This window comes from Bombina bombina, chromosome 1 (genome assembly GCF_027579735.1).
Source record: "Bombina bombina isolate aBomBom1 chromosome 1, aBomBom1.pri, whole genome shotgun sequence".
NCBI lineage: Eukaryota > Metazoa > Chordata > Amphibia > Anura > Bombinatoridae > Bombina > Bombina bombina.
Window position 1 is genome coordinate 164,814,321 of NC_069499.1, and position 12,854 is coordinate 164,827,174.

At 39.1% G+C, this 12,854-nt stretch overlaps 1 protein-coding gene across 1 annotated transcript in view; it reads left to right on the forward strand.

The window, feature by feature from the left end:
* LOC128644994 (cytochrome c oxidase assembly protein COX16 homolog, mitochondrial) overlaps positions 1-12,854 on the forward strand; it is a 473,186-nt gene that overhangs the window by 44,242 nt on the left and 416,090 nt on the right. Inside the window, exon 2 of the mRNA XM_053697698.1 lies at positions 11,467-11,544. Within this exon, the coding sequence (XP_053553673.1) occupies positions 11,467-11,544 (78 nt within the window). The remainder of the gene's footprint in view (positions 1-11,466; positions 11,545-12,854) is intronic.

The following is a 12,854-nucleotide window of genomic DNA, read 5'->3' on the forward strand; positions in this document are numbered from 1 at the left end:
TGTGATTCTCCTTATCTGATTTTTCATTCAGACAAGGTAGTTCTGCGTACCAAACCTGGGTTTTTACCTAAGGTGGTTTCTAACAGGAATATCAATCAAGAGATTGTTGTTCCATCATTGTGTCCTAATCCTTCTTCAAAGAAGGAACGTCTTTTGCATAATCTGGACGTAGTCCGTGCCTTGAAGTTTTACTTACAGGCTACTAAAGATGTTCGTCAAACATCTGCCCTGTTTGTCGTTTACTCTGGACAGAGGAGAGGTCAAAAAGCTTCAGCAACCTCTCTCTCCTTTTGGCTTCGGAGCATAATACGCTTAGCCTATGAGACTGCTGGACATCAGCCCCCTGAAAGGATTACAGCTCATTCTGCTAGAGCTGTGGCTTCCACCTGGGCCTTTAAAAATGAGGCCTCTGTTGAACAGATTTGCAAGGCTGCGACTTGGTCTTCGCTTCACACCTTTTCAAAATTTTACAAATTTGACACTTTTGCTTCTTCGGAGGCTGTTTATGGGAGAAAGTTTCTACAGGCAGTGGTTCCTTCCGTTTAAGTTCCTGCCTTGTCCATCCCATCATCCGTGTACTTTAGCTTTGGTATTGGTATCCCACAAGTAATGGATGATCCGTGGACTGGATACACTTAACAAGAGAAAACATAATTTATGCTTACCTGATAAATTTATTTCTCTTGTAGTGTATCCAGTCCACGGCCCGCCCTGTCCTTTTTAAGGCAGGTCTAAATTTTAATTAAACTACAGTCACCACTGCACCCTATGGTTTCTCCTTTCTCGTCTTGTTTCGGTCGAATGACTGGATATGGCAGTGAGGGGAGGAGCTATATAGCAGCTCTGCTGTGGGTGATCCTCTTGCAACTTCCTGTTGGGAAGGAGAATATCCCACAAGTAATGGATGATCCGTGGACTGGATACACTACAAGAGAAATAAATTTATCAGGTAAGCATAAATTATGTTTTCTTCTCTTCACAGCCGGAGCAGCTTCCCCCGCCCGGAGATCCTCTCTTCACACGTCAGCAATGACTAATCCGATTTCCTCCAATCACATCATGGCTTCAGGCAATGTTACCCCTGGGGGGAAAGCCGTGATTGGAGGAAGCTGGATTAGTCATTGCTGACGTGTGAAGAGAGCATCTCCAGGCAGGGGAAGCTGCTCCGGCTGTGAAAAGAAGAAAGGTAAGTTTTCTTACTAATGGGAAAGTGTCCACAGCTGCATTCATTACTTATGGGAAATAAGAACCTAGCCACCAGGAGGAGGCAAAAACCCACCAGCCAAAGGCTTAAATACTCCACCCACTTCCCCTATCCCGCAGTCATTCTTTGCCTTTCGTCCCAGAAGGTTGGCAGAGAAGTGTCAGAAGTTTGTTTTATATTTTTTTTTTCCATTTGTTATACTTTTATTTAATTTTAATATGTCTCTTATGGAGGGTGCTACCCTTCGACATGGGACAGGAGTAATCCTATTAGCCTCTTGTGGAGGGCCTGGGCGAAAGTTAGAGTCCAGAGATGCAGTGGGAGCTTCCCCTGCCACACCATCCCGACTCGTTATAACAGTTCCTTTCAGCTCTTGGCATTGTCGAACTTCGCTTCGCTACCTGCTGTCTTTCTCTTGAGTCCATGACGGAGGCACTGCCACTATTCGTCACACTTGAAGGGCCGTGTTCCTGTTCCACAGCATAGATTCCGATAAGATTGTTTCATTTTATTACATTGTCTGTAATGTGATTTATTATGACAGTATAGTATGGGCCTCTTGATTACAGGCACCTTCATTACAGATCTTGGAATCAAGGGATATTTCCTCCTTAGGGTGGTTTGGTGAACGGGGAAGGGGTCTCTTATCATGTTTCTTATGTGATTCAACCTGCATTGGGTATGTGTGTACGGGCTCTGAGGCTGAGACACGTAGCGTTACTCTATGCGGTGCATAGTGGCTTTTTTCTGGGCTTGTGAATGTACGGCCTAGGACTAAAAACCTTTGGCTTTTGGGTTTGTGCCTGTTGTGTAGTCTTGCGTATCCTTTTATGTGGGCCTAGTTTTGCCGCCTTTCAGTGGTGTGCTTTTTGGATTTTGCGGGGCATCTGCTGACCGTGCGTGTTTACGCTTGGGCGGGGTTTCTTCCCCTTCTGCATTCCTGACCGAGTGGCGACAGAGGAAAGAGTCTGTTCCACTGAGGTCTGGTCATAGGAGGTGGTGAGTGCCCCAGCCATTGTGTGTCAGGTGCCAGTCGTTGTTTTTTGTTTTCCAATATTGGGCGTTTATATTATTATTATTATTATTATTATTTTGTTTTCCATTATTGGGCGTTTATCCATGGAGGATTCTGATCCCGGGACTATTGTCTTATCAGATTCTGATTCTGAGATTCTGAGTTGTCCTCGGACGAGGATTGTCATTTGACCCTGTTGTCGCAAGTCTACCACTCTTGTCTCTTGTGCCTGCATAGTTTGCCGGGTCCCTCAGGCTCAGGGGACCTTGGATCTGCTGAGCCATCGGCCTACAGGGGCTCTGTTCCTCAGGAGGAGCCTTCCCAATTGCACACTCCTTTTGCTTTCGCAGGTGACCCTGACTTTGATGTCTCCTCCGCGCAGGGTAGATTGTTTCCCCCGGAAATGGCAGGACATTTTCGTTTTAATATTTTATTGACGCTGATTCGTCTGCAAGATCCTGAGGTTTCCTTGTAGTTATGTGCCTGCCTATCCAGGGTGTTCAGACCGTGAACGGCACTATAATATTCCCCCGGGGGTGATTGTTCCCCCCATGTTGTTCTTTTCGTTATAGGATTGTGCGGCTGCGTGTCCTACTAAGACGTCTTTTTGATTTGTTGGGGGATCCACTCCTTTATCGTCCAGGGACTTCTCAGTTCTCGCACGGTTCTTCGGAATAGATGATGGGTTAATTTTACCTCCGGTCGGTCTATTATGAGCTTTCCCAGCCTCTTTTTCTGAGAGTTCCGGTCTCTGTTTGGCAGGTCCTGCGGAGACATAGTTCCTTCTGGGCGGATACCTTCGGGTTGTCCTTGTTTATTTTATCCGAGTCGGATTTATTTACTTTATATTTTTTTCCTACTTGAATTCTGGGATTGCTTGGATTTAGTTCTTCCACGGAAGTCGTTACCGGATTCATCCAGAGTTGGTGTGTGCACTGTTAATTGTTAGTGACGCATGTTGCGCCCTGCTGGTTCACTTGTTTTGGTTGTTTGTTTTTATCCACTACACTTACATCGCGACCTTCGGGTCTGGATGTCAGGAGCGATTGGGCTAGCCGTGTCAGTCTGCTCCAGAGACATGGGCCAGTGGAGTTCCACCGCGTCCCTTCGCATTCCCCGGCCTGAGGGATGAGTTCCTTTCTGCTGTGTGCGGTTCTGGCCTTTTGGGTTGCCCTTGGTGGTTCTTCTAGAGACTAGGTGCCGTCGGGTGGCTAGTATAGGTGGCTACTTACTCCTACCTCTGCTTCGGGGAGCTTTTGATGCTCTGATGGGATTTTGGGTTGCAGCTCACCCTGTTGTTCTCCGGTGTTGCCACTGGTGTTTTGGTAGTTTTTGCCGCCCCTTAGAGGTCGGGACCCGAGGTGAGCTCGGCCCTCGGAATCGCGTGCCTCGTGACTGCTGGTCTGGGGTTTTTCTTCTTGGATTCGGGATGCATGCTTTATCGCAGTATATATCCTGTGTCCTTCTGTGCTTGCTGTTCGAGGTCTTCCCTTTCCTCGACGAGTTAGTCTGCCAGCTTTTTGGTCCGGGTTTCGAGCATGTGACCTCGGGTTCTGACCCTTTCTTCTCGGATCTCATCGTAGGTGTGGGAGGAGAGTCTAGGATTCTGTCAGTCCAAGTTCTAGCTATTTCTCCTTGTCCTGTTATCCCCTTGGGTGTTAGGGGTTGGGTCAGGATGGGTTCCATTGTTCTCCTTGGGGAGCTTGGAATTGTTGGCAGATTGGGTACCTGTGGTGAGGTCGGGCTTCTGTTCCTTCCCTTCTTAGGGGTTATTTGCCCTATTGTCCTCATTAGGTCTAGGATTGGACTCTAGCCTGTTTGACCTTTCCCTTTTTTGTCTCTGCATTTTGTGGACCTTTGCTCAGCACATTAGTTGCCTTGCTACCGGTGTTGTGGGGGCTTGAGAGGCTTTCTCTCATAGATCTTATTCCTTTGTTGTTGGGCTCCGGATGGTCTGTCTGACCTTTCTCCTATGGCCTGTGGCAGACTCCCCTGGAGGGGGGTGCCTTTTGGGTTTGCCGCCTCTCTGCTCTTTGGGGCGTTCAGTGCCTGTGCATTCATCGGTAGATGGTTTAGGTGTCTTGGGGACACGTCCTACAGTATTTTCCTCTGGGGTTCCCTGTGGAAGGAAGGGTCACGTTGGTACTTAGTGTTTTTTCAGAAAATACATCTTGTTAGCTCGGATGCTCGACTTAGATATATATTGAGTTTCGGTTGCTCTGCTACCTATAGTGGTATTGTGTTGGTCTACACCGTCTAGGTTGAGTAGGAGCGTGATGTTTTGTGTTTCTTCAGGTAGCGGCTGTGCTTCCTCTCTTACGCCTTTAGCATAATCATCTTTTTCTCGATCTTCTTAGGCTGCAGAAGTTTTTCCTAGCTTGTGAGGCATCCTCAGTCTATTGTGGCCTGGGGCTGGGTCTTGGCTGCGGTAAGGGATTTTCCCTTTGCGATACGGATTGGTGGTTGCTGCTCGTCCACGCTGTGTAGCGGTTTATGCGTCCGCCGGTCCTTAGGATTAATTTGTTTCTCTATGGTCATTTTTTTTGTTTTCTGCTGCTGTCTTTCTCTGTCCTGACATATGTCCAGGGAGCCTAGCAAGCGGATCTTGGTTGTTTTCTTCAAGACCTGAGTTGGTCTTTCTGTCCTATTAGTCGGGTTCCCATTGTTGTTTTCAGGGGCTGTGACTGGGTTGTTGCCCCTGAGAGTGGGGTCTTCAAGGCTTGTATCTCATATAATATAACAAAAGATGTACAGATAATGCAAGATGGTAAATACAATATTCTGTTACAAATGGACTGAGAACTAATACTCTCCTTTAAATTTGTCCGCTGCCTTCTTACAGTCTCTCCCCAAGGACTGTGATTGAAATTAAGTCGTAGTGGTAGATGGCGCAGGTCTGTTTAGAAGTTTTAATCTCTCTAATGAATGAAGAGAGAGAGGCTTGAGGTGTATATAAAAGCCAATTAATAAAGGTGCAGTATACTCGCTCCATGAGTTGCATGATATCCGCTGGTCTGGAGTGTGCCGCTCTGATATCTGATGGTGATAATCCAAAGGATATCCAAGAACTGGGAGTAAGGTGGAAACTCCAATGAGATATATATTAAATATGTAATAATAAAAGTAAGTAATAACTTACTCCATAAAAAGGAGATTCCGGCCTTCACAGCAAAAAAAGATCACAATCTTCCAGCTTGGATAAAAAGTATTTATTATCTCAACGCGTTTCAACGTCTATAAACGTCTTTTTCAAGAGCAGAAGTTAAAACAAGTTAAAACAGTTGAAGAGTTTGCTTGCTGTGACAATTGGAGCCGGTTTAAATACAGAAGGTCAATGTTCCAACTTCCTGTTTTAGGCAGGAAATTGGACTCACAGATGATCAGAGTTATCAAACATCCAAAATAATTTATATTAATACCCAACCTGATTTATATATATATATATATATATATATATATATATATATATATATATATATATATTAAGTTAAGTCATTAAGTTAAACTTCAAAATATGCCGCTGTCAAAATGACAAAGTTAAAATTTAGTCTAAAGTTGTAAGATTCGGTATAAATATAAATTTTGACCAATCAAAATACATTTTGCTATATTAGCCAATAGTAAGAGTTCATAATAAAAAGTCCTCAATCGAGTAGTTTTGGAGAGATAGTTCTATTTCAGGTCCGCTTTATGTCATGTGATATTGCCGACCTATCCGGAACAGGCTAACATCTATTGAAGTGAACCATCTCCGATCGGGTAATGTTAAAGTGGGAAGTTCCATTTCAGGTCCGCCTCTGTTGTTGCAAGTTAGTCAAATGGAAAAAAGGGGGAAGTCCAAGATGACGTATAGAAACTGATCAGAATATACGGACACAAAATATCGATGTTCTGTGAAAAATAAAGAAAACCAGTGAACAGTAATTGTTCTTAAAAAGATGTTAAATAACAATGATTGCTATTCTCTTCCAAACATGTGTTTAAATAAAATAAATGATGCGATGTCTCGAGTAAATATATGACAGAATCTTCAGCAAAAATTTACCTTATGTTTTAACCTTGATAAAAAAAATTTGAAGTGAACAAGTGTATTATACATTTTCATATATGGAAAGCATAATCCTATATTGCCTGATATCCAGCATAAAAAATATAAAAATAACATTTCATTCTGAATTAACGTTCATAATTATTCTTAAAGAAACACTACATATATTGCGGTGACTTTGCGTCCCCTGTGTCGTTTTTTGTTTTTTCTTTTTTCTTCGAATAATGTTCCCGGTTTTCGGACAAAACGGGATTTTGTTTTCTGGGAATTTTTTTTTTCGGTAGGTGCCTTCATTGATCCGCCTCTTACCCTACCGTATGGCATTCTGTGTCCTCTGGCTTGGGTATAAATTTCCCATAAGTAATGAATGCGACTGTGGACTCTTTCCCTTTAGGATGAAAAACATAAATTATGCTTACCTGATAATTTCCTTTTCTTCCGTGGAAAAGAGTCCACAGCCCCCCGCCCATTTTGGAATCGTTGTTATTGTTTCATCTTCTGGCACCTTTTCACCTTGATGCTTCTTCCACTGTTCCTTGTTCCTCAGCTGAATGACTGGGGGATATGGGAAGTGGGAGGAGTATTTAAGCCTTTGGCTGATGGGTATTTCCCTTCTCTTGGTGGCCAGGTTCTTATTTGCCATAAGTAATGAATGCGGCTGTGGACTCCCACGGTAAGCATAATTTATATTTTTTTTAACCAAAACGGTTGCTTTGTAAACATTGATGAATGAAAGTGCCCCTCTGTTTTTAATAGTATTTTAAAAAACGGCTTTCATTCATCAAATATTTCCTTCACTTTAAGAGAAACTGTACTAAACTGTACAGTTTAAAGTCAACTTTAAGCATCTATCGGGTAAAAATGCTGATGTTAGCCAATAAAATGCCTATTGGGTATATGTTGCTAATGTTTATTGCCTGTCAGCCAGTGATTCTTAGCAGAAAATACACAATTGATACAGCTGTATTAGTTTCAAGTTAAATTTGCACAGCTTTTAACTCACATTTATTTTAACCATTTATTTTAACCAAAAGAAAACGCCATGTTTAAATGTAGTGCTTTCATATGAGTTATAACAAAATTTGACTTTAGCTTCCCTTGAATGTATGTATGCCACAGAATGATTTATTTTTTACATTATGTTGTATATTCTTTAGGTATTTAATGCTGAATATCAAAAGCACTTCCAATTGCATGGATCAAAACATTTTATATTTCGTTGACTAGCTGCACTTTTTTCAAAAATTATCTTTGATAATATGAAGAATCTACCAATGCTGGCTAAATAAGCAACCTTTTATGTTTGCTATTGAGAATGTATCTTTTAAAAATGTGCATGTAATTAATACTGCAGTCAGTATAAGCTTATATCCTACCATGTGACTTCATGTCCTGTATACATCAAAGACTTGTTATATGTTGTAAAGGGGGAAATCTTTTATATAAAAAAAAAAAAGTCTTCAGTGGTCCAGAAAGTTATTTTATGTTTCTTGTATCGGCATTAATTCTAGGTTATATTTTTAGCCAATATCTCGCACCTTTATTTAATCTAATCTAGGTGGTTACATTTTCAAATTATCAATTTGATGTATGACTTTTAAGAGAGAGATCTCTCAGAAGTGCCATTCTTTTACATTTTTGACCAATGAGTCGAATAATTTGGCAAGGTACTGTAGTGTGTTAAGCCTTTTCCCTGTTCAAATGTTGCAAGAGATGTTCAATGTGGTTAAGGTCTGGTGATTGTGGGGGGAAAGCCTGCAATTAGAAAACTTTAGAATAGAAGCATCCCCAAAGCTGAAAATGTCTTGCACCGTATATAGTTTCACTTTTCCAACTGCCATTTTCAAATTTTGTTTTTCGTTTTTTTCCCAGTTTTTATGTGTGAAATTTCTGTATTTTTTGCCCCATGCTATCTTACACTAGTTTATTTAACAAAGAAGTGGTTTAGAAATCTCAACTCTCCCATGAATACAACGCTTTGCCAGTAATCTTTTCACAGTTTTTTTCAATTTTTTTTTTCTAAATTTACTTATATTATCAAATTTTTTTCTTTTGTGTCCTTTGCTGAAAAGCAGATGTCATTCATAAGCATGCACATGTCTGCACTTCTATATGGCAGCAGAAGAGTTTTATAGTTCATTAATTTAATTAACAAGCCAGATATTTTATTGTTCATTTTGGGAAAGTCTATTTCCATCTTCAGAACAAGGTATGGTTATGTCAAATACTTTTTGCCAGAAAAAAAAGTTACATATCAGCTTAAAGAAATTCTAGGGCCTATTTCAGAAAACAAAATTAATCATTCAGTAGAAAATATTGCATGATTATAAAGAAAGTTCAGAATTAGACATTACGGTATCATTCTACAAACGATTTATCAATTTGTTTCAAAAAGAATTCCTAATAATAATAGTCATGCTTTTTTTTATTTTTTTTATTATTGCCTTTAAATCCACATTTATGCCTTTTTAAATTTACATTTTTTGGTTCAGGCCTCTGGACAGCGCTTTTTTATTCCCAGGTTGTTCACCAAAAATGGACCGGCATCTAAACTTACATTTTTGCATTTCAAATAAAGATACTAAGAGAATGAAGAACATTTTATAATAGGCGTAAATTAGAAAGTTGCTTAAAATTTCATGCTCTATCTGAATCACAAAAGAAAAAAAAAATTGGGTTCAGTGTTCCTTTAAAGCAACACCATATTTTTAATCTCATGGAAAAAACACACCATAATCCTAATGGGTTTTTTGTTTGCTCTAGAAATGGTAGAGAAATTACTTTATTTGGCTGGCTCTTTGGTATTTTGGGTGGTTTCTATGTTTTAGAAAGGCATTAAGTAGCTTTTGCGTTTGTGTAAAAGTGTTATTTTCCTACACTCCCTAGAATGGGCAAAAAGTAAATTCTGTACAATAAATGTTTTTTTAAAGGGTTACACAGAATATAAACACTTTAATTTATCATGATGGTGGGTGGCGCTCTGGAGCATTTTGTAATGTTTGTATTGAGTGAGTGGAAATAGTCACATATTAAGTATTTTAGCCAATAATATAGTAACATTTTTGGATACTTGATATATATGAGATGTGATGCCACAAACAATCTGATACTTTTCAGTGTGAATGAATGTATGATAAGCATTAGGAATATGTCAGAAATCGGCTGATGGGTAAAACCCTGGACGCTTGCGGCTGCCTTTGAGCACCTAGGTATGCCTGTTGTTGAATAGAGAAATTCCTTTTACCTTATACCCTTAGTGTTATGTGAATGTCTGTAGCTGACAGTTATTTACAATCAATCAATTGCTCCACAGCCTCTCTGTGTTTTTTAATGTTTCCTCTGTTGGTGGTTAATGACATATGAAGAGAGAGTGATGATTCATATTACCACCTATACCGACTACTTTTTTTTCCATGTTCTGTTTTTAATGGTGCTGCCAATAAAATTAATATATTTTATTATTTATTTAAGTAAGATCCCTCAACTAGTTTTGTATTTGTAAAAAGTAAATTCTGTAACCTGCAAATGCTATAGATTAAATAGGTGTTTTAGGCAATTTGAAGCATTTTAAATAGCTAGATTACAGATTTTTTCGTTTTAGCCTCATAATAAATGGTTTATAGGCATTTTTCGATTTGCAACAGGTTACTGGACCAAATGTAAAAAAAAGGGAATATAGTGTAAGGGATTAATAAATGCAAATGTGTGGATTAATTTAACAGTAAGGTTGTATATAAAGACTTAGGACCTAGTGATATAAGATCACTCTGCTTGGAGAGAAATTGTAGTGCAGACTTCACAGGGGCTGAACTCACTGAATGCTTAAAGAAAAAGGACATGACCCTCAAGCACTGTGAGATCTCTCACAAGATTCTAGACAGACATTTTTTGCTATACTTGTCTAAGGGGTGTTATCTGCATTACTGTATGTCAAGTAGAAACAAGCCTAGTGCAATTTAGCACTACATGACAGAGTTTTGTTACACTTTGTGCTCTGTATTTTATATTACTTTACACTTCAGATTGGGTCCTTTCAGTATTATTACATTTAATCATTGCACTTTCTATTTATATTTTAATACATTTAGATTTAGATTTAGATCCAGCAGTGATTTTACAAATTTATGATTATGTGTTGAAAGTTTATTTTACTTTGTATAGTCCTGTGTATATTTTACAAATTTCATTGCACTTTGTATTTTAAGAAAGTGGGAGGGAAAGGGGAGTTCCTTTGCTCTGGAAGATCCCAGAGGTATGTCTGAAGTTAGCTAACAATTTATGTGAAATTCTGTAAGCTTTTTAAAGAAGCTGGTCTCACTGAATTATCTATCCAGCTGTATGCAAGTGAAGTTTTCTCAAAGTCCACAATACACTTATTTAACTGAGAGAACAATAATATATACTAAACTGTTGGCAAAAAAACAGTTAAATTGTAGTTTAAAACATTTCAGTTCAATTTGTATTTGCTGCAAACTAAGATTTTATATCAGCCCCATGTGTTCTTCAGTTAACTTCTCTCTCCCCTGTGAAATTATGTATCTCAGAGAACCTCATTACTTTCTATGGAAGGCATCTCTCATCTCTCTGGGACTTCTAGGTTTTACCATTTTTCTTATAGAATACAGTAAGTTCTGCACCTGTGAAGTCTGCACTATAATTTCTCTCCAAATTAAAGAATCTTTGCTTATCAGGCATATTAAAAGTAATGAAGCTCTCTGGGAAACTGAAGCTGTCAGTTTTAATTAAATAGAAGATATACAAAGTGCAATGCAATTTGTAAAAGATACAGTATGATCCCAATTTGTTAAAGTAACATAGAAACTGTCAAAACATAGAATTTGTAAAATCACAATCCTAAATACACTATTGTATATAAAATATAGTATAGCACCATCTGCCTTTTTAGAATTTTACTAGGGATTTTGCGGTGCTGGAGGATCATTTTATATCATCTCATCTAAGCGGAGAGGTTTGTATCATCAGACCCTTAAGATGAGAGAAGAATGGAGCTTTTGAGAAGTAGTTATGGGCGAAGCGTCATTTGATAATATAGTGACACAGGACAGTTTCACAGAGGTCTCCTGAGTAAAGACTTAATAGAGGGAGCTCAAAAAGTGTGTTTTCTAAACTGCAAGAAGGGTGAGAATAATGTTTTTGTATTATACATCCTATGTAGCAATATTTCAATTTTTCTTCTAGCTGCTGATTGTAGGTGGATCTTTTGGTCTCCGTGAATTCACTCAAATCCGGTATGATGCTCAAAAATTGAAGAGAAAGGTGAGGTTTTTTTTTTGTCTGTGCTAATTTCTTTTTAATTCTATTATTAATACAAACCTATAATAATTCAATGGTGAGTTGATCATATGATGTTTTAATGCAACTTTTTAATAGAAATGCATACTTATCTGCAGGGGAATGAGCCACAATGTACGATTAAAAGAAACCCTAACCAGAATAATCAGTATTATATGTAGGGTAATGTGATTAAGCATAATTATAAGCATTGGGATCTCCACCATCACTTGTGCTATTTGGAGAAGCTAATCGAAGCTTAACTCTGGAGATTCTGGTTATTATGTTAGTATGAGCTGCTTTTTTGTAGTTGTTCTCTGCTTAAGCCAGTTAGAGAAAGGTATGTAGCAGGGTTATCCTTATGAAAGCTGCAGTGTGCATTTCCGTTTCTGAGAAATAGAAAATCAACAATTTTCAGGGCTAAATTACATGAAAAGGGGGCTAAATAAATAATGAACCTCTTATTCAAAGTTGTTTCTCCAACATAGGTGTGTCCGGTCCACGGCGTCATCCTTACTTGTGGGATATTCTCTTCCCCAACAGGAAATGGCAAAGAGCCCAGCAAAGCTGGTCACATGATCCCTCCTAGGCTCCGCCTTCCCCAGTCATTCTCTTTGCCGTTGCACAGGCAACATCTCCACGGAGATGGCTCAGAGTTTTTTGGTGTTTAAATGTAGTTTTTATTCTTCAATCAAGAGTTTGTTATTTTAAAATAGTGCTGGTATGTACTATTTACTCTGAAACAGAAAAGAGATGAAGATTTCTGTTTGTAAGAGGAAAATGATTTTAGCAACCGTTACTAAAATCGATGGCTGTTTCCACACAGGACTGTTGAGAGGAATTAACTTCAGTTGGGGGAAACAGTGAGCAGACTTTGGCTGCTTGAGGTATGACACATTTCTAACAAGACTTGGTAATGCTGGAAGCTGTCATTTTCCCTATGGGATCCGGTAAGCCATTTTCTTAATTTTCAATATAAGAATAAAAGGACTTCACAAGGGCTTTAAAGACTGGTAGACATTTTTCTGGGCCAAAACGATTACTATATAAGCATATTTAATGGTTTATAACTTTGGAGAGTTATTTTAATCTTGGCAATTTTGTTAAAAAAACGGACAGGCACTGTATTGGACACCTTTTTCACTGGGGGCCTTTTCTAGTCATAGGCAGAGCCTCATTTTCGCGCCACTAATGCGCAGTTGTTTTTGAGAAGCAAGGCATGCAGATGCATGTGTGAGGAGCTCAGATCCACTGAAAAAGCTTATTGAAGGCGTCATTTGGTATCGTATTCCCCT